At 47.4% G+C, this 25770-nt stretch overlaps 1 protein-coding gene across 3 annotated transcripts in view; it reads right to left on the reverse strand.

Annotated features, from left to right (window-relative positions):
• Positions 1-25770, reverse strand: part of GANAB (glucosidase II alpha subunit) — a 329555-nt gene that overhangs the window by 233462 nt on the left and 70323 nt on the right. For all 3 annotated transcript variants that reach the window (XM_085626079.1, XM_085626077.1, XM_085626078.1), the window contains 2 exons: positions 6670-6823; positions 5982-6217 (listed from right to left, as the gene is read on the reverse strand). In XM_085626079.1, the coding sequence (XP_085482205.1) occupies positions 5982-6217; positions 6670-6823 (390 nt within the window). The remainder of the gene's footprint in view (positions 1-5981; positions 6218-6669; positions 6824-25770) is intronic.

The following is a 25770-nucleotide window of genomic DNA, read 5'->3' on the forward strand; positions in this document are numbered from 1 at the left end:
GGCCCCGGGCACAGGGTCCCCCAGTCCCTGCTCTCTTCCCGTTCCCCTCTTTAGATTCTTGTGGATGGTTGGGGTCCCCCACTTAAGGAGCACGTGCTGTCACTTCGGATTGCGGGTTGCCTTGCGGGTGTGGTTTTTTTGTGTTGTGTTCTTATAAAATGAAACCGTATTGCGGGCTCGGAGTCATGTGGCCCACGTCGTTGATACCTCCTGATTTACCTCTCTGCAACGCCAAGAGCCCTTTTTTGTATGTATGTCATATGCTCCTGTCACTCTAGCGGCCGGCCGGAAGGTTGTAGGCCCATACTTGTATATATTTGAGATTGCAATAAACGGTTTCAAACCCAAAAAAAAAAAATAAAAATAAATAAATAAATAAATAAAATGTACTTGCATGTTTTACTATACTAATTCACCACTAATCTTCTATGGGTCCCGGAGAAGCGTGCTACTCGGCGAAAAAGCACTTCGCCTCGTCAGGGGTAGTAAGCGCTATATAAATTCAATTACAATACAATTCGGAGTGCGGTGCCCGCTTCAGGGACACCACGCTCTTTGTAATTTTCAGATAGTGGCCTAGCTCGGCCGCACTTGTTTTAATGTGCCGCAGGGGGGCTGTTGTCCGCAAGGGAGGGGATGTGGGTGGGGCACCAGTGCTTGTCACAGGGGCTGGTTGAACAGACAGGGAAGCCTCGACTGACATCCGGTGCTTGGGGTCCCCAAGTGTCCGCCTCGTCTGATGCCATCTCCGGACGGAGGTCTCTGCTTGCCTCAGCTGCTGCCAGTGACAGAGCTGCCAGCTTTGCAGCTTCCCCGTGACCGTGAAAGAGGAGGACACCATCCGCCTCACTTTACTATCCGAGGGAGTACCTCGCCCACCCCTCTGGGCTCCCAGGAGCGGGTCGTCGCCCACCTGCCCGCACGCAGGGCTCCCTCCTGGGAAAGACTCGGTCCTCATGAAAAGGTTCTTTTGGTGCAGACCATGCCCATCCTGCAGCCCTCACTTGGCTCTTAAGGGAGGGATCGCCTATCATTACTAAATGGGTTACATTTTAAAACTGAAAACTAATACTCTGAAAAGGCTCAGCTCAGCTCAAGAGAGCTGATCATCGAAATTCTGTCAAGGTCGCTACTGGTTCAAACCACATTAAGATTGCCTCTATTTTGCACCGATGGAAGCTGCTCCACGTTCACCCAAATTACATAGTTTCACGGTGTCTCCCTATTGTTGGACCTCTTTCGGTTTCTACTTTCAGCATGGTGTGGGCTATTCGGAGCTGACGTTTTATATGGTCCGCCGCTTGAAGTGCAGCACAACGTCAAGATGCAAAGGTGAATGGAAGCTCTCTGCTGTGTGCGTTGTGGCTGGTGCCACTTTGATGCACATTCCCTAGGTTTGCAAAGTGAACAATTTGATGTTTAACGTTACGACTGTATATTGCATTTCTGATGTAAACGCGTCCTGTAGCAAACCTGTGAAAACTGGATCTTCTGTATGTCATTTCTTTTCATATAACTGCCAGATGTGCTCTGCTTGTAGGAGGGGGGGGGGGGGGAGGGAAGAGTGTCTTGCGAGACATAAGAAACTCGCCAGTCTTCTTTGCAACGACATCGAGCTTCCTTAGTTTAGCTTACAATGTCTTCAACGCTTATTTTGACATTAAAGGTTGCAGAGAAGCCAAATATCATAACAAATCGATCGAAGAAAGATGTTACATGTATTGCCATCTCCTGGTTATTGTTAACGACCTCTGTTGCTCGACAGTTTTGCTATCAAGCTAAACTTTTATGCTAGTGTAGGAAATGAATGTGTACTTGTGTAACGTCACTGGTGCTCATGTAAAGCGCTCCAATACCTTTGGGTCGAGTGTGCTCTATATAAATCTGCATAAAAGAAAGAAAGAGATAGAAAAGGCCCCGAAACCCGCTAATTGGGTTGTAACGTCATGTGCTGGAGCAGAACAAGCATTGAAAATGCAATAGGTCTCGCCTTTGATCAAGTTAAAGCCATTTGCTTTGCTAATGGTATTGTATAGCAAAGCAAATGGCTTTAACTTAATAAAAGGTGAGACCTATTGCATTTTCAACGCTTGTTGTTGTAATGTTTACAAGAGTGTCATGAATATTTTGCTATCTAACAAACTCAAAGTAGGTTACCGAACCAACCAAATTTTCATAGAGAGATTTTGGACTGGATTGGTACAAGGTCATCTAGGTATGGATAATACAAGGGAAATCATTTTGCATCTAGGAATTGGGCAGACAAGTTGGCCCCAAGGACATTGTAATTATTTACCAAGGGAATTGCCGCAAAATTCATAAACAATCCACCCTTGAGAATGATACACAGATTCAGCTTTCAAACTATATTAAAACGATAAGCTTCAAATTGAACGACAGCAAGATGCCACTAGTGCGCCCTTTAACAGTAGGCAAGCCAGGCTAAGGTGGCAGAGCATTTTGTTTTGTCTAAGTAGCTGTGGTGTCCATTTAAAAAAAATATATATATACACATCTTCAAATATGTACCTAGATGTGCTAAAATGCTTTCCCTTCTTAAAGTGTTTCGAATCAAAAATGTAGGTGTATTCAGCGTTCATGTATATCAATTAAGATTTCAAGCTGTAGAACAAAGTATATGTATTATTTTAGACCACTTTGTGAGGTACAAATGATCCATAAAATACGAAACATGCAGTTTACTAAATATAAAATCAATGATCAAACAAGCATTTGCAATGCAATAGGTCTCGCATTACAGAAAGTTTGAGCTATTGGCGTTGCATTATTATTTGCAACGCCAAAAGCTCAAACTCTAAGTAACGCAAGACGTATTGCATTGCAAATTTTTGGGTTTTTTGCGTTGCAAGTTTTATTTGTTTGTAGCTAGTCTCTTTGAAAGCATTGTTGTTTGTGTCTTTAGTTAACAGGGGACCCAGAAGTTGTGAACATAGATAGCCTCGCCGTGTGTGTGGTGGTAATAAGCCTTCTCATATGATTCCCTTCTTTAAGGACGCAGGCAGCAGCAGGGGCTAGGAAAAGAAAACAAAACCTTGCTTAACCTTTTTCTCTGCTTCCCAGTTCACATTCGACCCGGTTATCTAACTTCACTCTTGTGTAGGAGAGGCTGATAAACTTGTATTTCAGCTAAGGGTGCATGCAGTCTATTTGAAGGGCAGACTGCATACTGGAAAAATATGAGCAATGACCAGGTATGCAAGTGCACCATTTGAGAAGCTTTTTTTTTTATATAAATACGATTTTGGCACTAATGCAGACAGTAGTGGTCTCTGTGCCTTCCTATTACCATGCCAGTGTGTCCCACAAAGGCGGGGGCTGGGCGGGGCAAGCATGAGTGCTCTGATCACACAAGTATACAGAGCAACCTTTGGAAACCTAAAAACGAAGGGCTAGAAGCGGTGGAAATAAATGTGTTCGCTACAGTTACAGGAATTACTCAGGGAACGTACACCAACTGCACGAGGAAAAGCAGGCACCCCATTCATTGTGTTTGAGGTAATACTCCCCCACACATGCTAAAGGCAAGCGTATAACTTTTTTTTTTTTTTTTTTTTTTTTTAAAAGAGGCTTAGGCAGGCAAGTGGCTCATCCAGGCACCACGCCCTCTTTTATAATATGACAACCCCCCGTATTTGGCAGAACCATGCTCTTTAGCCAACGCGTCCTATTGACTGTGGTGGCAATCAATAGTAAAGGATTACTATTTACCTTCCTTGGCGGTAGGCGGGCACACACCTCTATCACCTAGGGCGCACCCTGGGCGTGGTAAATGATCTCCTAGAATTGACTTCTATTTAGGGTCAATGTTGCTGAATCACCAGCCGCAGGCTGATGAACGGTTTGGCACCACCGCAGCATGTGGGGGCTGGTGGCCTCCACGGAGTGGGTGGTGGTAGAGTAGAGTCAGGGCTCTACCAGCACCAGAGAGGAGTGGAGAGATCAGGGCACAGCTGGAAAAACAAAGGGGTGATGGAGACAGAGCACCACTAGCACCACAGAGGAGCTGTAGTCCCTGGCTGTGTAGTGGGGGTACCACTGGTGCTACAGGGCAGTAATAGTGGCAGGGCGCCGTTGGCACCACAGTGTGGTGATGGTTTTAAAGTCTTGTTGCCAAATACAGAGGGGTGATAGGATCAGGGACTGCTGGCACAACAGGCCGTAATAAGCACAGGGCACCACAGAGGGGTGAGAGGGTCAAGGCCGAGAGCAGTAAACATTAAGATGGGGCGAGAGATGTTTTTACGTATCTCTTGCCAGGGTCATGGAGGGACAGCAGTCTGTTCTCGTGCTGCTCACGATCCAGGACTCTGCCATCGCCTCGTGAGCACTGGCGACAGTCAGCGAAATCCATCCGGGACCGTGACAGTGGAACATGACGTCATGTCAGAAGCCCAAATTCCAAGCGTTGACCGCGCGCCAGGAACCTATGAAAAGAGTGACAGCAATGCAGAAGTTCAAACCTATTAAAGTCACTTTCAGAGACAGAGTCCAGCCTGTGACATCACTTCAGGAACTGTACATCACCTGCTTACTCCAACACCTTGACGCCTACGACACCATTCTCAGCACCTGGCGTCAGCCAGTAGCGTCAAAGCTTTAAATTAACAAAAGAGGTGGACTTTACAGCAAGAAACTGACATCAGCCACTGACATGACAACGCCATTGGCAGTCCCTCCAAGAACCTGACGCCAGCCGTTGAGATCACTGCAAGAGCCTTCCATCGGACTGTGACATTACAAAAATCTGGCGCACAAAACTGCCTGCGACTGTGACGTCACTCCTTCCTTTCCTCCCTCAACACACAGTACAACTCTCTTTGTACTTCCGAAAGGCATGGACAACTTTTTTTAACGCCATAATAAAAATTTCAAACAGTCACAGAGGCTTGCGCGCACAAACGCAGATTAATGCTGCGTAGATAGACAGGTCAGCACCACAGAGGAGCGGGGCTAGGGAGCGAGGCAGCGAAGCGAACGCGCGCTGCTGCGCGTGCTGGCCACTGACGGGAATGGGCGGAGCAAAGGCGGAACATGCGCCCGCCTTTGCCAAATTGCGTGCTGGATTTTTTTTTTTTTTTTTTAAAGCACGCGAAAGCCAATGCCAGCTGCGGAAAGCAAAACCACACGCACAAGCGTGTGAGCAGCTTTCAGAACCCCATACAAAAGGGCTCTCGCTGCGCGAGCAGTGCCACGCACTGCAACGCAGGCGCGAGCCTTAAAAAGGGAGACAGAACTCAAGACTGCAGAAGACTTAAATCATACGTTCAACTGGAGAGGTCAAAGAGCAGATGGAGAGAGCGCATCATACAACCAATGAAATTGACAAGGAAGATGAACGAAAGCAAGAATTGAAAAATCTGTAAGATAAGTAGAAAGTGAAGGAAGAAGCCAGAGTGAAACAGGAGATGTGCATGTTAATGCTCCTGTAGCAGGAAAAGAGTAAGGTGGACAAATCAGACGAGCAAGTAGAAACCCACCCCGTGCCAGCAGAAATTGAGAAAGTCATACTATATCCTCAAGCTATGTAGAATGAGCAATCCTCACGCTATATGAAAATCCCCAAATGGACAGTTTTCTGTGTGTACACAATTGGTTTATGAATCAGTGCAGATAGCATATGTATCCACTGACATGTAAGAAGGCAGGTGCTCTGAAGCAAAACAAGCAGTTGAAGTGGAAAAGGAGGCACAGAGCAAGCAAAGCGCCCCTGTACAATTCTGAAGCAGAAAGTCACCACATCCTCTTTAAATAAACAATGGCATGAAACTTACTTTCAAAGCATTCCAAAGTGTTTAGTAAGGACAAAGTCTTCCATAAAGCGCAATAGCCTGCATACATCTTCCTCACGGTCAGTTGTTGAATGACCACTGAAGTTCATCAATCCCTGCATTTCACCACATTTACAGCGTTCATGTCCACACCAAATTCAATATTTCTTAAGGCTCCTAGTCCCTGCTCACCTTCCGCCTTTTGGCATCCAGCTCCTGAAGCATGTTTTTGGGAGTGGGGAACTTGTTGGGATCCCAGGTGAAGTAGCGTTTGCCGTCTGCGTGTTCAATGTCCAGCCAGATGACATCATAAGGGAGGTCGTGCTCATCAAAGCCAGCGTCCACAGCACGCACATCCTCCTCATCATTATAATTCCAGCGACACTGATGATATCCGATGGTGAAGAGAGGCGGGAAAGCCTGGGTTCCTGAAGTGGAAGAAAAAACAGGTCACAGCAGCAGAGTCTGATGAATGCGCAAACTGAACTGAGGAATACTGGAGAGTGAGAACACATATGAGGGATGGAGAGAATAGGATGTGGTCAATTTACAATATGCCTAGAATTAAGACTATATCTAGAAGGGTAGAAGACGGAAAAGAAAGGTGTTAGACAGTTTTTGCTCCTTTAATGGAAGAGGATGGTTGAGGTTATTAATTTTGGGACAATATCACTTGTAGGTGAGAGTTCTGGAGAAGAACTGAGCAGTGTCGAAGGCAACACCAATGACAGCGCCAGAGGATTAGAGTTGTACTGGGTCTAGGAACCCTGAGACAGGAGCTTTGTACTCAAGACCAGTAGAGAGTGGGGATGAAAACCCCAGAAGCTGGGAACAGGCGGGTTTCTAGAGTGGGGGTACGTAGAGAGTACTCTTTCCTTACCTGTCAGGGAGCCATACTGCTTGAAGACGTCCTTGGCAGTAGGACCCAGCAGGAGGAAGACATCTATGATTCCACTTTCGGACATCCAGCGTACATCTGTCTGGGGAGTTTCGCCCCCTCCCTGCATGTAGTCCAACATTTTTCCAAAAAGTGTCTAAAGAAAAGGGGACTGATCAGAATAATACAAACTCTTTCTTTCACCAGCTAAGAACACTGAGTCACTTTCACCAGGTGAAAGACACTCACTCCCCCCCCCCCCCACCCCCTTCAAAACCCCAAAATACACACCCTACATGCACAGCCGTCGGACCACCCTACCTTCAATGGGGATAAACAAATGTGACAAAAGGACACTGATTACAACACAAATTCAGCCACAAAGCATCCACTCATCCCCAGTGACACAAAGTCAAGAGGAGACACTAACCCCTACTTAAAAGCCATACTAGAGTCCCATCCAATCAGGTAACAGTAACCCTCATGATCACCACACTTCTTGTCCTATGCTCAGTGAAACAATCCAATAAATATATGTCAGGATTCAATCATGTTTACTACACATCATTGAGCAGGAATGCAGCCTACAGTGAATAACCCACATTAAAGCGTTGGGAGAAAGGTAGTGAAATGGGATGTTAAACAAGCCATTCATTTCTACAAAGACGTTTGTGGTTAATGGTTGATTTAAAGCCACTAAGTTTAAGAAGCGATTTAACTGTGTGACTGATGGAGAAACCTGCTGTCAACAAAAATGCTGCAGTGTTAAGACAGCAGAGGCACCTCCTGCTTGCCACGCAAGAATATACAGAATTACGACATCCAGGAAAACAATGGGAGTTTAGTTTTGGGAAAATGTGGGCAGGTGTGCCTTATGTTGAAGGTGTGCCATAATCAGCTGGCTCAAGAGACTAAGTCTGTGTAAAAGGCAGCTAGCTGAAAGACGTAAAATAGCTATTAAAGACAAATTATAAATTTTGCACAGGAAGTTATGAGCAGTAGCACCACTAAATTTGTACTGTGTTACTGAAAATGTTCCCTTCTGCAGTTTGTGACGTGAATCTCTACATGAAATAAAGTAATGCAAATATGAACTACATTAGAGGATCAGACTTGATGCAGTGTATTGCACAAGGCATTTACCTTTGTCTTGCAAGATCCCAGCCATTTCCTATATATTTCTACAAACAGTGCGGGAATCACATACCCCAAGTTTAACCGAGAGCTGTATGGACCCCTGAACACCATTTTAATTTCTTTACACTGAGCATAGTCTACCTTTCCCAATTCCTGAACACCGTATCCTCATTTCTCTACCAGGCCTGCATTATGATGGAGAAGCTTAACATTTAAGTAACACATATGACCGTAGAGCTCAGACTCGTTCTGAAAGAGGGCACAACCAAAGGGTACCAAAATGCCTAGTTAATTGCGTCTCCTTCCCCTCGCACAATATAAAGTGATTAGCAGCCAGTGGCAGAAGCTTGCAGTTTCTGTAGTACAGGCAAGGGTGAGTGCAGAAAATATATATATACATATCATTTTCATTGAAGAAAACCAAAGAGTATAGTGACATTATAATTAGGTGAACATGTCAGTGACAAGATAACGTTTTAAACAAAAACAAACAAAAAAATTGGCATTCACCAGTTATCGTTATCTCAAGTAACTATGACTTGCGCCCCTGCCATGCACAGGGTTATTAATGAAGTAATTTGAGATCTCATTAGGGATGTTATCAATGCTGGTATTGAACGCGTCATGAGTGGTGTATTATGTGAGGGTGTAAACTTTGCATGGCAAGGGCACAAGCTAAAGTTACTTTAGTGCACAGGTTTCCTGCAGCCCTCTACAACATTTGAAAATAGAAAGAAAAGGAAAAAACAAAAAACAAAAAAAGGGAAGCTTGGTGATGGAACTCTTCCTTTTATTAGGTCTTGCCTAGCGTTGCAGCGCATGCGGTGCTCGCTCAGCGAGACAAAGTGAGAGAGTAGATTTGAGAAGGGGACTTGAAACCCCGCCCCTCATTTCCATTGGCTGGCATCACCATTTATGCTAAATGTTGGGCTGCCATTGGAAAGGAGGTCTTTTTGTTGCCGCCTTTTCGTCCGGCCCATCCGGACTTGCTCGTCTGCTTTGCGGCTGTCGCAAAGCAATTTCTTATCTTTAGTGGGGCCATCTGTCTAATCAGCAGTATCAGGTTACTTCAGCCGCTTGTTTATTTTTGCATCGCGATTTCACTAAAAGTGAAAGCGCGATGCATCTGTTTGCAAACGTGATAAAATGGCCTCGTGGTGTGTGTCGCTGCAAAGTTGAGGCAATACCTAAACAACATTTTGTGGACAACAAACAATTCAGAATATCCTTGTGCACGACGAGTTGGTGTGCCACAGTAAAGGCAGCGGAGCGAGGAACACTCATCTCGTTCCCATTTGAATGTTCAATAAGATTTGTTAAAGCACTCTAGCGTCTCATCGGGGAATGTAAGTGCTATATTAAGGCACTTTTGGTACAATGAGTACTTTTGTCTTAGTTTCTGACTTCACATCCACTCGAGGGCATTATGGGGTCTTAATGGGCTGCTACCTGTTACGCTGTATCGTTTTTGGACACATTGCTTGCAAACTATTCCTGTCGCAGTTAATCTTCTAATAATTTATCAGAAGTGAGGGAGAATCTGGTCTGTGCTTCTTGCTCTCATTAGAAAGACAGAACTGGTCTCGAGGGCATCGGCGCCGCATTTCAACAAGCTTTCAACTCTGAGGCCTCCTTACAGATGTGTACTGCTTCGGTGTGCCTTGCATCTGCGCATAATCTGAAGATCAAAGGCCCAGCCATCTTTCCACATAACGAGCAGGCTCGGAGTTGAACAAACACAAAACCCAGAGAAATTTGGACTGCGGTCAAATAACCGCATTTAATGCACTCATTTCTAGGTTCTAAGTTAGCTGATCCAATCCTCGCATTTAGAACTGTACCGTTCTCCATATTGGCAGCTAATAAATACAAGCGCTTTTTCGATACTTATATGCCTAAAGTTTCATTGAAAATGTATGCCGTTAAACCCCTATTTACGAAGAAGCAAAGGAAGACCATAAAAAGGAGTTATTTACAAGTCTAGTTGTCAGGTTACTCCAAACGAGGCAGCAGAAAATGTAAATAAAGCTGTTTACAGCATGTGTGACCTTGGAGTACTAGTCATCGACTCGTACATGGCACTAGTGGTAAAAACTGAGCAATGCAGGCATCCATCTAGTGCCTAGAGGTGGGCAAACGGCATCAGTGAACACTGGGTTTCCGACTAATACGATCGATTTTTTAAAAATAAAATAGTCACATTCTAGCAAGGCTTCAGGGTACCAGGGAATGGTGGAGGAGAAATTAATAAATCAATTAAACTGCTCTCAGACGACGAGGGCCCTACCTGGGGAGGTTTCTGAGAGAATTACAAGAGACAGGGGGCGACAGAGCGAATGAGAAATAGAGTGACGTGTCTGTTAAGTGTGAGGTAGAAACATCGAAGACACAAAATAACAGCGAAACTGCCACCTGCTTCATTTCACAATGGCTTTATTAATGATATATATGCCTTATGTCAAATTATTTTTCAATTGTACTCAATATACCCATCTTGGGAGGATGCTGGAGAAACAAGAGAGCTTGGGCAGAAACAAAACTCCCTCTGTGGAGGCGCACTGCTCCCCTCCCCCCCAGAAAAAACACAGACTTAAGGCCCCAAGGAATTTGTAAGGCAGAGACATGCCAGCAACACCGTGAAAACCACGGGATGCTCATTGGAAGCAGATGTCTTTTCAGCTTCAGTGCTAAAGCCACAAACCCTGCGCTTACCCAGAACCCCTCCCTCCCCTGGTTGACTCAGCAACCAACTTCCGTGTCCATCTTCAAACCACCAAATAAAAGTGCTCTTCCCTACACCAGCCCTCCTCGGACCCATCTATGCCCTTGAGCCCCGCTGGTCACCGATTTGCAAATCCTATACTAACCCTCCTACCAACCCCAGAAACAAACCCGCCCAAGAGCCCCATTCCTGCACCCTCTTTCTCTGCGCGGCCCTCCTGTGGTTCGCGGAGCCCTCCCAGGCCAGGCAGCACGAGGATTCTCTGTACATGTGGAATCGACGCTCACCAAGCCCGGGTCCTTATAGGTAACATCTCTCTCGCTCATCTTGGAATTTATTGTAGCCAGGAGGGTGTTGGAAATCGGTTGCACGTGGTTAAGTCCGCAAAAAATAGCAGTGTTCTCTGCAGTGTGTTTGCGTATTATCGCATGTTTTCAGTGTTCAAAAGGTGTTCACCATAACATTTTGCTTATGGACTTGTCCATTTACATCGCTCCCTGCTAGCCTGTCTCCATGTCTTTCTGCCTGCCCGATTTCCACACAGTGTCATTTGTGCACCAATGAAACTGCATGTCTTTTCAAATGTAGTGGCCCTGTCAATGGAAAATGTGCTGTCTGTAAAAGACAGTGTGGTACATACCACACCATGCTTTATTAATACACTTGTGACAGTGTGCTCCAAAATGCACCACAAGCCACATAGCACATGTCTACTGCTCACTCTCCTGCTGGATCGGCGTGGTGGCACATTTGTTCTGTGTGACCTTGGATTTTTCACAATTCCCATGACTTTGGGGATGCAACACTGATCCACTCTGGAACTCGTTCCATCACCACTGGCTCGAAGTGATCTGGTTTGAAGCATGCCTCCTGGAGCGTGACTGTCAGGGAGGGGCTCGACATTCAAATGAGAGCAGCACATGTAATCAGAAAGTAGCCTTGGCTGTGTGATGTCTTCAAGGGGTCAGCTCTACTTTAGTGTGCATTTGTGCTCGTCAGCGAAGCTTGCGCTGATGCCAGTACTGCACAGGTTCTTTGTACTGGTACTAAAGTTATCAATATGGCCTGTACCTGGCCAGTGACTGCATCTCCGCCACATCTGCCTTAGATTAATCTTCACTGGAACTGGATCTGGACTGGATCGTTTGCTTCACGGCTGTGTAGTAAAAGAATTTGGAGTTTCGAGAGAGAATGTACTATAGTACAAATGCAATGCAGTAGATTTTGCAATTACAACAAAGTGAGCTATTGCCATTTTCAATTAGACCATTTGATTAATGCTTCACGAAGGTAAGAAAAAATAAAATTTTCAATGCCAATAGCTCGAAACAATGTCATTGCGAGACCTATTGCATTGTAAATGCTTGTTAGCACAATCCTCCCAAAAAATCTTTACATTAAAGGGGGAAAAAAAGCCTTTTGTAGGGCATTATGGAGCGCTCCCCAGCTAGAGCTGTGAATGTGAAATGAGCGGCTACTCAGCTCATTTCACTTTATCTATCTTTATATCTTTTGGGGAGGGGGCATGCAACTCCCTCCCAGAGCCATCTAGTGGCCCCCGCGGCTTGACGCTAGCAGCATCCTGGGTTAACAGCCCCTGATTCACCGAGTAGTTCTCTGCCTGGGAAACCCAACTCCCTGCCCCCACGCTTCATGGCAGGGAACATTGGTTTGCTCTCGCCTGGCAGGAATAGAAATAAAAGTTGCTCCGCCGGCTGGGCCAAAACCAATGCAGCCAGCTCACACTGCACCAAAGATGGGTGCAGGCAGGAGAGCCGGCAGGGCCCACGAGGACCCTGGGTCTTTTCCTATTGTGCCAAGGCCTCGGTTTGCTGTGTCTCGGTTGGAACTGGAACACCAACGGGGACTTGTTATTTACCCCTAGTGCCCAAACTGAGGGATATGGTCCCCGGAGCAATGTAAAGGTTCAGGAAGGTAATCCGTACACTTCCCTCCCTAAAATCATCATGGGGCCCAAGGGGATGTGTCCCTGGGGCCATATAATGGCTCCCCTCAAAGAATAATTTGGAGATTCTCTCCCTTGCCCCACCACCACCCCCCAAGCACTGGCTGTGAGAAAGTGCCATCTTTCTTGCATGGTATGCCCCCACTTTTTGCTGAATGTACTTTGACTGAGTTTGCCCTGGGCACCTGCCAATCGGGTGCCCAGGGCCTATGTTCCTTCCCTAAAACCCAAATTGGCAAACCCTGGCCACATGACAGCCCCTGGTCAAGGGTACCCTAGGTACCCAGGGCCTTGAGACCAGGGAAGGCTTCTAAGGGCTGCAGCACTTATTGTGCCACCCTTAGAGGCCATGTACCCTAACACAAACACACTGCCCTTGCAGGCAGAGTGTCTGGGTACAGGACAAAACAGAGACAACATGGCACACATCCCTGTGTGCCATTCCCACAACATACACTGCCCTGGCATACATCAGCCACCCCTCTAGCTGGGTGCCCTATGCCAGTGGTGTGGGTACAGGAGCATGAGCCCTGTGCCCCTACAGTCCCCAGGTCCATTCCTGGGGACTGTAAGTGCAGTGCTGCCATTTAAGAGTATATGGTGCTGGGAGATCGTCAACACGAACTCCACAGCACCATGATGGCTTCACTAAAGACTGAGGAGTTTGGTATCAAACTCTTCAGCACATTAAACCCGCACACAATGTACAATGCACGTCCGGGGGCATCTTAGAGATGCGCCCTGAACCTAACCTACAATCCACGTCTGGTCTGCGGGGCTGCCTAGGCTGCCACACAGCAGACATGTTGCTGGACCCCTGGGTAGAGAGCCATCTGCTCTCCTGGGCCTGCAACAATGCACATCCTGGGCGAGGTGCTAGGTCTCCTCCCCCAGGATGGGCAAGGGGAAGCTTCAAAGGCATGCCGCCTTTGTGAGCTTCTCCAGGCCACTTGCTGTACCCAGCAACTGGCCCCTACCGGTTCTCAACCGCCACTCTGGCGGAAAGACTGGCCGGAAACCCCAAGAAAAGGACAGGGGGTGTGCCAGCCTCTGCCAATCCCACCCCTCAGGTGGGGGAGGCGAGGTGAAGCACGTCCCCGGGCTCTCGCCATCTTGAAGATGGGAAGTCCTGCCCAATCAGGACTAGGCCACTGACACCCCCCCCCCCCCCTCCCACAGGAGAGTGGCAGGATAGGGGGTGTACCCACCCCAGGGCAGGGACCCAGTGGTCCCTGCCCTTTACCTACCGGTTAACGCCCCTAAATTTAGTATTTAGGGGCACCCTGAACCTTCCTTCCATAGATTCCAGATTCCAAAACAGCAAAGAGCAAGAAGACCTGCCGTGCAGCTGCTAAGAAGAGGAAGACACCAACAGCTTTGGCCCCAGCCCTACCGGCCTGTCGACCCTCGAACCTGCTCCTGCTGAATCCCGGCACCTCTTGTGGCCAGCAACCTCTCAAACCCCGGAGAACCTGGCTACCTTGTGATGCTGAGCACCTGGGACTCCCACGAGCAGCGGCTCTGCTCAAAGCAAGTATCTAACCCCTGGCATCAGCCAGGAAACGCGAACCCTGTACACTCTGCACCCGCCAAGCCTGTGCTAGAGTGGACAAAGACCGCGAGGACGTCCCCCCGGCGACTGTGACCTCGAATCCGGCACCCAAGGACCCACCTTGACGCTCCCGACAATGCCTGCAGCCTCCGAACCAGGGACCCCCCCCCCAACCGCGATCAACAGAGGGTAAGATTTCGCAACACCAAAAGGCACCCCTGAACCCGGCGGCCCCCAGTGCCCGACTCCTGGGTACCTACCTATCCTCCAACTACCCAACTTACCTCTCGAAGTGGTGGTGGCACATGAAGAATCTTCGTCCCAGAGCTTGCAGCCTTTGTTCGTCCTTGAGCTTTTCCATTGCAATCCATTGAGCGCCCGAGGGCTCAAAAGCACCCTGCACCCAGCCGCCCGAGTGGCCCTGGCAGTGCAACTTCTACTCCTACCTACTACCCCATTTGCCCTGAGCAAGTGACAAGGAGCCCAGCTCCCACAGCCGCGTGGCCTGCTAGTCAGCAACCACCAACCAAGGATCCCCTGCCTCCCATAGGATAACATTGGGCCTAACTCACTCTGCACCCGGCTGCCCCTGTGCCGCTGAGGGTGTAACAACTGTACTTACCTGACCCTGGGAGAGCCCAGAGTGTATGCCCAGAACCTTAACTCTGCCAGTCGAGTACTTACCCAAAAGCCGATAACTCACTTTTCTTCCATAGGGTAACATTGACTGGTTTCTCTTGAAATTTCTTGTAAGTGTGGAGTTTCTAAACTTTAAAATATTCACCTAAAATCAACCGAGTAACGAAAAAGGAAATACTCAACTGCTATTAGGAGAAACCCTAGTGCTGGATCTTGGTGCCCAGCACTGACCCTGAAAAGTACTTACGACCGTACTTACCACTAACTCCCATAGGAAACCATTGACTGTTTTTCTGTGAAATTTCTTCGAAGTGTCGATTTTGCAAACTTATAAATATTCCTTAAAAATCGCATGTATACCTTAAACGCAGTTTCTGAACTGCTGACAGGTGGTACACTAGTGCTGGATCCAGGATCCAACACTGACCTACAAAAAGTAACCATAACCTTACTTACCTGCTAAGTGAATTTCCTTCCATAGGATAACATTGGTAATTTGATCAGAAAAAGTTTCTAAGTGCCAACTTTTAAAATAGCAAAATATTTCTTTAAAAAAACCACAATAACAAACGAATTTACTCACTTGTTTCCAAGAACTGTCCCAGGACTAAATCTAGGATCCAGTCCTGGAGTTAGAAAAGTAATCCTGAAAGTAATCAATGGCATACAACTTAAAATTCCCATTGAGCTCAATGTATTATTGTGTTTGAAATTGTGTTGCCTATTGCAACAAACTAACTATTGCATTTCAAGTCAATTGCCTCTTGCAAAGTATTTAACTAAAGCATCTCATTCTGAGAAAGTATATTTTGATACCTATTGTTGGTTCTAAAATAAAAACCATATATTTTTATATACAAACCATTGGCCTAGAGTTCAGTTCTTGAGTGTGTGAGAACATTTGCTGACTGAGTGTGTACAACAAATGCTTTACACTGTCCTCCGATACTGCCTTACTGCTCGAACAAGCTACCACTTTAGAGAGCAAGGTTATATCTAACTTTAGCCTCTGCCAAACCTCTGGGGGCAGTGGACTCTGTACACACTGTACCTATTGGGGAACAGTATATAAAGAGCCACTTTCCTACACTGGCCCACCTAGAGAGGATTAAAATTGAAAAGGTTTCTTGGCCAGGTTCACAAGGGCGTTGTGGCACTTTGGTCAGTTGCAGTCTGCAGGCCGAGATTTTCTACGCTTTTGGTGGCGATCTCGAGTCTCTCTCAGGGTTTGCGTGACATAGTGTTAGCTGCAGCAACTAGCCTTCGGGAGCCACAGGAGTGGTAGATGGCACAGGATGCCTACTTAGCCTAATTTCTGTACACAGCCCACTGAGGTAGCTGTGACATGGGACCCCTCACAAGTCGGCTCAAGCTTTGTTCACAAAGACAGTCAGAAACGTCTGGGTGAGCCTCATGCGCAAATACAGCTGGCTTCTCATGAACTGCTCTCCTCCTGCAGGGCTAGGACCTACACCTTCCTTCAAGAAAAGACCGACTTCTTGGTGCTTGTTCAAAAATGTGTGTATATTTCAGGTGCTATCCTCCCACCATTTGAAGACTGTCACACAGACTGACACCAGCTCTGGTAATACAGCAGTCCTTAAATTACACTGCATAGTACTCTGTTCATGAAGAACTTGGTAATGGAAAGAAGTAAGGTGATTTGGATCCCACTTTTATACACTTTTTCCAGGTAGGGCATGTGAATCCATGGTCTACTGTATCAGAACCGGTCTAGAGTGGTTTGCTTTAAAATGTCAATTTCCGGCTCTTGGTCTGACAATTTTAAATATCCATAGATGTGATATCTGATGAGCTCATTCGTCTTCTTGGATGTTCCTAAATTGTGGCAGACGTCCATGTCCCTAATGGTATAGAAGTTAGCAGCTCCTCTAGTAAAGGTCTGCCATTATGAGAGGGATTTGAAAGATCTTTTGTACAGAATTAGCAAACTCTACCATTGAATCTTATAAACGGAAAGGCATAGTCAGTTATTTAAAAATACAACTGAATAAGTCATACGTTTTTACAAATCGGTTTTTAAATTCTACCATTACATGAATTTAGAGCTGCATGTTTGATTATAAAGCCTCAGAAAATGTATGCTGTCTTTGATGGAAAAAAAAACACACAGGCTCAGAAACTTTGTTGCTTGATCTCTGTATATCCCCTTGCTTCATACTAGGGATTACCTTTTTTGGAGCGAGGATTGTTCTGTTATGGGGCACGGAACTCTCATTGAGTGGGGAAAATCTTAGATTAAATGCAAAAGTGGTTAAATTCATGTTTAGAATTAAGAATTGTTTTTACTTATGAAAGGTTGGCATAAGGACACAAACTTTAACTTTAATATTATTAGTAACCTAGCCATGCACCCTGTGAGAAAACTGGGTTCTGTTGCAGTAACCCCCCACTTTTGGCCTGGCTTTGATGCAACTTTGATTGTGGAGTACTGGGACCCTGCTGTCCAAGTTCCCAGTACCAGTGTTCTTTCCTTATAAATATGTCCACCATTGGTACTTATGCCCTCTGTAAGTCCCTAATACCCTAGATACCTAGGGCCTGGAGGTTCAAGAGGGTCCCCTGGGATCCCCTCAACAGGACCATGCCATTGCCCAAGTAGCTGACATGTCCCTGTGAGGTGATAAAATGACCAAGTTGACATGGCACACTGCCTGTGTGCCATGCCAGCTAGCACTGCCTAAGATATAGGTAAGTCACCCCTCCAGCAGGCCTTACATGCCCCTACAGTATTAGGGTCTATTCCCTAATATTGCAAGTGCCAGGGAAGCCATAGAGAGTACATGGGCTGGGAACTTGACCGCCCAAGTTCCACAGCACCATGATTGCTTCACTGAACCCAGGAGTGTTTGGTACCAACCAGCTCCTTGTAATAAACTCACACTGATGCCAGTGTGAGATTTATTAAAACATGTACTCAGAGGGAACCTCAGAGGTGCCCCCTGAAAACCTACCGACCCTGGTGTGGGCACGGACTGGTTTTAGGCAGCCTGCCACACAGACAAGTTTCTGGACCCTTGGGTGGAGAGCCTCTGCTCTCTGGGACAAGAAACCATGCACATCCTGGGCAGAGGTCTCAAACCTCCTCCCCCAAGATGGGCCAGTACTCGAAGAGGGAAGCTTCAAAGGCCTGCCACCTCTGTAATGCGACCCCAGCCTCTGCTGCCAGCAGCAGGTGGGCAGCCCCTGGTTTACACCCCTACTTTGGGTGGGAAAACCAGCAGGGGAAAAAAAACAACCAAAAAAACAAAGTGTGCCCACCTTTGGCAACCCCACCCATAAGGTGAGGGAGGAGAGGTAAAACAGAACTTTCAGTCCCCACCATCTTTAAGATGGGGAGATCCATCCAATCAGGGCTAGGTCTATGCCCACCCTCCCACAGGAGGATGGGATAATAGAGGGTGTAGTCACCCCAGGTAAGGTGTCCATTGGCCCTACCTGCTACTCCCCTAAAATACCTCCTAAATTTAGTATTTAGGTGGCTCCCCAGACCTAGAACTCAGAATTGTGATGACCTAAGAAAGAAGACACCCTGCAGCAGAAGCCTGAAAACAACTGCCTTGGCCCCAGCCCTACCAGCCTGTCTCCAGCTCAGACGACCCTACAAACTCTCTTGCAGCCAGCAACCACTGGGAGGGCCTCTGCCTTCAACAAAAACTCCAATCTCCCATGGACAGCAGACCTGTCCGAAGAAACCTACACCAAAGACTCCCGATCAGGCGGATTCGCGTTTCATGCTCATTCTGCACCTGATACACAAGGCCAGAGTGGCTCACATGTGCAGTAATGTCTCCCCAGCAATTCTGACCTCGTGTACAGTGTTGGATGACCGCTTCTGACCTCCACAACAGCGCATGCAGTGTGAATCCAGAGGCTCCCCTGACCGCAACCAGCTCCAGTAAGAAGACTCAGATATCGAAAAGCACCCCTGCGGCAGAAGCCCCTTGGACTTAGTGGGCTGGAAAGACTGTGCCCGTACATCCCAACTTACCACTGCTGTTGTTGGTCTCCCTCTTACAACCTCCAGTGCCACATCTGCAGCCTCTTTTCAATCAGATGAATCCGCACTGAAAAGCATTGGGCACCAGACATTGAAACTGCACCCGGCCGCCCCTGTGCCGCTGGTGGTGCAGTTTTGGTACTTACCTGACCCCCGGCCCCCGTCGTGACTTTCGGCTCAGAAGACTGGGATTGTAAGTTTAATACTTACCTGTTTAACTGCAATATTATTTCCCCATAGGATAACATCCAAATGTGTTGTAAAGTTTCCAAGTGTCGATTTTCCAAAGTGAAAAGTATTTTTAATTAAAGACGTAATTACCTTTTTATGAAGATCTTGGTCTTAAAATAAAATACAATGTATAATTTTCTAAAATTGGTCTGGATCTCCTTCTTGAGTCGTGTGTCCATTATTGATCACTGTACTGCAATAAATGTCTTACACTAGTCTGTGGTAGGCATACGGCCCACACTACCACTAATAGAGCACACTACCACTAATAGAGCACATTGGGTTATACATTAAGCCCTGTACACTTTTGGGGAACTCCTGGACTCTGTGCACGGTATTACCACCTCGAGTCAGCTTCCTATACACCCTTGTATTGCAATTCTAGTTTATTCTAATGATTTGAATGAATTGACAATTCATTGAATAGCTTGAATAAGTATAATCTAGCTCAATATACTATATTTGGTGGTAGATACACTTAGACTTGGCAAGTGCCCTTAAACCAGAGAGCTAAAACTGGTCAATGGCCAGATAAGGCCAGCAAGAAATCAGAGGCTTTGGCGATATAAGTGGGAACAGCAGCAGCATATAAGGAGTATAGTAAAAATTGCACATGTCCCTTAGCCAAGTGTGCCTGCAGCCAGTTAAACGCAATAAACAAAGTAAACAAACGTTCCAGAAACTTTAAGAAGTAGGATACAGACTGCCTTGCTTGCATTATTTGATGCTCCTGTAATCAAAATATGCTCAAGACAAGCAAAAGCCTTAGCAAGGCATATGGTTACACATTTGATTAAAACATAACAAAAATGGATTAGGGCATTATGAGTCCATCCAGAAGTACAGAACCAAATACAAAATACGTATAGTTTGTCAGAATCTGCAGTTTTTGTTTTGGAGCTATAATAGATCCAGCTCTACAAAAGATTAAGGGGACAGTGACCTCAAGATGGATAACATCTTGGGCTACACTCAACCAATGTAAAGAAAGTGGTCCTTCACACACACAGGCTCTCAGATATGTTAATTCGGATCTTTTATAGCGCACGGCTACTCCGAAGAGTGTCCCGGCGCTTTGACAAAAACCCGAGAAGTGAAAAACCAGGGCCGATGAGAGCAAGCATAAGGGCTACTGGGCAAAGAGCCATGACTTCAACTCTTTCCTGAAAGTCAGTAAATTATTGGCTTTCCTCAAAGAGACAGGCAAAGAATTCCAGCATTGAGGCGCCAGAAAACGAAAAGAGCGACCTCCAATTCTAGACCGTCTAATGGAAGGAACAGAGGCCATGGACATAGATGTAGATCTCAGAGTTCTGCTAGGAACATAGAAAGCCAAGCGCTTCCTGATGTATTTGGGCCCTACCTGATGAAGTGCCTTAAAGGCAAGAGTTAATGCCTTAAAGGTGATCCTTTTAGTCATAGGGAGCCAATGCAAACTTTTTAGTAGATCAGATGCTCTCGCTCTCCGCTGAAGACCATAAATGGCTCTTGCAGTGGAATTCTGCACAATCTGCAAACGTGAAAGGAGAAATTTTGGCAATCCCAGATAGAGCACATTCGCATAATCAAGGCGAGAGCCAATCAGGGCCTGCACCGTGATCTTTCTATGCTGCAAAGACAACAGCGGAAGAAACTTACGCAACATCTTCAAGATGCCAAAACATTTTCCCGCAAGGCCAAGGATCTGAGATCTAAAGTAAAGACCATAATCAATCTGGAAACCAAGATTTTTAGCCTTAGATGAAACATTTGCCGGAGGAAACATATCGGGGAGCCACCAAGCCTTCCATCTGGGGTCAGAGGTGTGAGAAGTTGGCCTGATATGTAGTGCTCACTATTCTAGTGATCACTGTGTATCATTCCAAACGACCCTTATTGATGATTGGTTGTAAGTCAACCTTTTAGACCAGCTATCCTAGTAGCGTGGATACGAGCAGTCTTTAGGCTAAACTCTAGAGGGCGTGTTAAGCCAGCTGTTTACCATCACACATACCCCTTGAACACCAAGTGAAAGGACACCACACAAGTTGTTATGAAAATAAAAGGATATTTATTTATAACAAGACTACCCTGGCTCTTTATGAGTCAGGGAGCTAAGCACACTACAAAACTCTTAGGAAAATACTTCAGTTGCACAATTTACACAAATGCCCGAGGGGCACGAGAAACCATCTACACTAACAGTGGAATGCGAATGGTTAGAGTCTGGAGATACTGATTCCGGAGTGATCCGATCAGTGGGACTAAACGAAAAAGGAACTGGACACTTATAGAGCGAACCTGCGATGGAGCACCGAGATGCTCGAGTTACCTAGCCCGGAGGCTGCGGCTGCGTGAAGTTCGTCAAGATGTCGGGAGTCCTCGTGTAGTCTCAGGAGCCTGAAAGAAGAAGTTGCTGGCAGGCGACCAGTGACGATGTTCAGAGCGATCCAAGCCTGGATCGGTGGTGAAGGAAAACCTGAAAGCAGAGGGGACTCAGTTCTCAACCGCTAGCCAGCGATCGTGTGGGTACCAGGAGGGTACCGGCTGAAGTCACCTCGACCAGGTGAGTGGGTGACGTCGGACTCGGCTGTTCCTCGGACCAGGAGGCGCGGCGGCGACCAGGATGGAGGGCGAGCTGTCCCACGAAGGTGTCTGCTGTCGATGATGCTGGGCCCAGGAAGGGGCAGCGGATCTTGGCAGTGGCCACCCAAGCGGGGGAGTCAAGATGGCGTCGGGAGTGGACCAGGAGGGTCCGTGGTACTCCTCTGTTGAAGGGGAGCGAGAGCCAGTCTGGAGCAACCAGACTAGTGATGAAACAATCGTGGTGCGTCGTGAAGAGGGCCACAAGCCGGTCGGCAAGTGGTCGAACAACGCGGTGAACAACAAGGAGCGGAAGGGCCCCCACGCAGATCTCGGGGATGCTGGGGAGGCAGACTTCGATGCTGGAGCTGCTCAGGGTTAGGGCTTCTCAAACCCTAGGTGCACTCACTCGAGGGTCCCTCGGTGGGCGTGCTAGATAAGCGTCGTGCAGGTTCTGAAGATGGCCGGTCCCGCAGGTCTCGTCACACCTACGACTCTCAGCTGAGCTGATGAGGGAGGTAAAAGGTCAGAGATGGCAGGGAACTCGGGTCTCGTCGAGCTGGGCAGTCTTGATCCGTAGGAGAGACTTACAGCAAACCGCAAGCGCTTAGATGGTGCCTGCTGGTGCAGGGTGGCTACTCCTTAGCCACAAGGGAGAGTCTTCAGAAATAGTCAAGAGTTCCTTTCGTGGAAAGTAGTTTGTGATTCGGAGTTATCCGATTATCTGATTATCCAATTTGGGAAGGGGACTCGCTCCTACCTTTATTCTAAGAAAAGGGGCTGGCCCGTGACTAGGTTCTACCTATGGGTGGAGCCAGGAGGGGGGTGGTTACACCCCTAACCTTTGTCCGGCTTCGCGCCAGCTCAGGGGCTGGTGTGCCCTCGAAACTGGTTTGAGCCGGGCTATGCACAGTGAGCACCGGGGTGCCACTTGCAATCACCTTCCTTTCAGCCCTGCCTACCTGGGATACACAAACCCTGTCTGGGACGGTGCTAACACCGCCCTCGACAGGAAACCCTTTGTCCAAGCTCCCCCTGCTGGAAGGTCCCCCAGCAGCAGGAGGTCAGACTTGTGTCTGGTGGCAGCATCCATTTTGTGATGCTGAGGCTTGAGTCAACTTTAACCGGGGTTCAAGGTTACTTCCATGTCGTGTCCCTCTAAAAGGGGGGAATGCTAACCCCGTCACCAGGACTGGCGAGGGGTTCGTATTCCCATTCGTAGGACACCTTACTCGACATGTATAGGTGATGCGATGCCAAAGTTAGCAAATAACCGCAAGGATTATAATGCATTAAAAGTAGTTGGCCCGCGTCACCATGGAACGGCTATTAGGACTTGGTTCCGCAAGCCGTCGACGGGCTCAGCTCGCGCCAGAGCACCGTCCCACATGATTCCCTGCACTCTGCCTTCAGGATCGATAAGGCCTGCTATAGGAGTGACTGATAGGAACCCATGTGTCCATTTTAGGGTTTAGGTGTAGGAATACTACACCTACAGCAACGGGTGATTACACCACGTGGCCCCAGCTGTCGTGCAGCCAGTTGTGTCAGATTTGGGCGGCCATTCCAGGGGCGGCATAATACATGCTTCAGCCCCTGGTAGGCCCTGGGTACACCGATGCCCTGGATACCTGTGGTATGCTGAGACAGGGACTGACAAGGTGGCCCAGTTCCAATTAGTGGATGCACCTAACGTACATGTGTGTTAATTTCGAGAGAGAACAGCTAGGCTGTGGGTCTGATTGGCAGGCCCACAGCCGGAGAAAGTCGTAAACCAATGAAGCAAAAGCAAAAAAATCTGGGTGATCATAGGATTGCAGACCCTACTCTCCTACAAGAGGAACACCCAAAGAAGAGCAGTTCCGATTTATCAGAATTACATTTGAGACTGTGCTGTTGAAACCAGTCAAAAACAGCCCCCAAACAGTCTCTGATCCGCAGGCCGTCAAAGTCTGAGCCTTTAGCACAGGTAAAGAGGAGCTGGGTGTCGTCAGCGTAGGATATGATCTGGGCACCAAACGATTCCGCCACTGCCGCCAGAGGAGCCATATAGATATTAAAAAGGGTGAGGCTTAAGATGGAACCCTGAGGCACCCCAACCTCCAGTGGCAGCATCTCGGCGGAAAAAGGTGGCGCCCAGACCGTCTGCCGGCGGCCGGTCAGAAATGACTTAAACCAGTTCAACACCGTTCCCCGCAATCCAATCTCCCAGAGTCTTGAAAGGAGACCGTCGTGGGGAACGGTGTCAAAGGCCGCCGACAAATCCAGCATTACCAGAATGGCCTTTCCTCCAGTGTCTAATACCTCCCTGATGGCATCGATGATTTCAAGAAGAGCGGTCTCCGTGCTCATATTCGCACGAAAGCCCGATTGAGTGTCGTGCAAAATATTGTTGCTCTCAATAAAGGTGGAGAGAGAGGCATGCACATGCTTCTCAACCACCTTTGCCAGAGCAGGGAGGAGGGAGATAGGCCTATAATTGGAGTGGATTAGTGGGTCCAGATTAGGCTTCTTTACTAGCGGCAGGATCAGGGCGCGTTTCCAGGCTTGGGGGACAACTCCCGTGCTCGGACAAATTCAGCACCGGGTTGAGAAAGGGGTTCAAGGCAGGAGCTACTCGCCCAAGACATTTAGCAGGACAAGGATCCTGCGGGGAGCCAGATTTCAGCTGAATGAGGAGATCAAGAGAGGCTTAAGATGATAGAGGTGGAAATTCAGAAAAAAAGGGACCTTCCACCACCCCCGAAGGACATAGGGCCAGCCTGGTCTCTGGAGAAGATACAAGACTCATAGGGGACAAAGTATCTTGTATGGATTTGATTTTAGTGGTGAAAAAACTTGCAAGCTGGCCCACCCAGAATTCGGTATGGGAATGAGAGGGCAAGATTGAAGTAGGGGAGACAAACTCCTTAACAATGCGAAAAAATTCTTTGCTAGTATTCTCAGCATCGATCCTTCTTTCAAAATAGGCTTTTTTTCCAGCCACAATATGGCTGTGATAAAGCCTAATAGCTTCCCTATATTTAGTTTTGTCCATGGGATCATAAAGGCGACGCCATGCCCTTTCGGCTTTCTTACACTCTCGTCGCATCTCACCGAGAGAGGGAGTAAACCATGGGGCAGAAGCGCTCCGGCAGAATTTGCTGGAGGTTTTCCCAGGAGCTAGCTCCTCAAATCCATCTACAAGCCATCTCTGTAGAAGATCCAGATCATTTTCTAGACTGCCAGGTAGCTGACAAGGGTGGAGAGAGAGAGCATGTGTCAGCATTTCAGAGGACACCCGGTGAAATGCCCGTGCCGTCCCTCTAGAGGCTTCCAACGATCTTATGGAAGTCACGGTGGTAGAGGGGATATGAAAATTTATTAAATAGTGGTCTGACCACAAAACCGGGGCCGGGGGAAGCGTGTTAATCAGTGTGGTAGAGAAAACTTGGTCGAGGATATGACCTTTGTTGTGTGTGGGAGCAAAGATGTACGGTGACAGACCCAAAGGGGCTGTAATATCCCACAATTTCACAACATCTGTGTCACTGCGCATGTCCATATGGAGATTAATATCTCCTAACAGTATGCAGTGTTCAGATTTTAAGCAGAGTACGGAAAGCGCAGCCTGCAATTCCTCAAAAAAGAGACCTAACGGTCCCGGGGCTCTATAAATTAAAAGCCCGACACAGGCTTGATGAGGGGACAAGGAAAGAGTGAAACCGAGGGACTCACATCCCGCGATATTCTCAGTTGGAAAAGTTGCACAAGAAAAACGCTTGTCGACCACCATGGCCACCCCACCACCTCTACCTGCAACCCTGTCTGACCTGATGAGGATATAATCCGCAGGGACGGCATTAGCCAGATCAGGGCCAGAGCTCTCCCCCAGCCAGGTCTCAGTTAGAAAAAGGCAGAGCGGTGTAGACTCCGATAGCAGGTTGTAAATATCCAGAGAATGTCTGCTAAGGGACCTGGTATTAAGGAGAAAGCATGAGTGGAGTGTTGGCATAATTGGGGGACAAACTGCGTTGGGTACAGTAAGACGCCAGCCATCAGTCATCAAAGAGGATAGTGTACTAGAGGAAAAGGTACGCTTGGCCACAGACTAACAATTTATGTAATATTGCATCTTTTTTCCCCTCTGAAATATCCCTGCACCTTTCAGGATGGACGTATTAAAAATATAACCATTGAATAGAGATACATTAAGTCCACCCATGTATGTTAATCTCCTGACCCTTGTTATGCCTAACTGGAAAACCCCGAAATCTAGAAATAAAAATTCATGA

The sequence above is a fragment of the Triturus cristatus genome, chromosome 9 (assembly GCF_964204655.1).
Source record: "Triturus cristatus chromosome 9, aTriCri1.1, whole genome shotgun sequence".
NCBI lineage: Eukaryota > Metazoa > Chordata > Amphibia > Caudata > Salamandridae > Triturus > Triturus cristatus.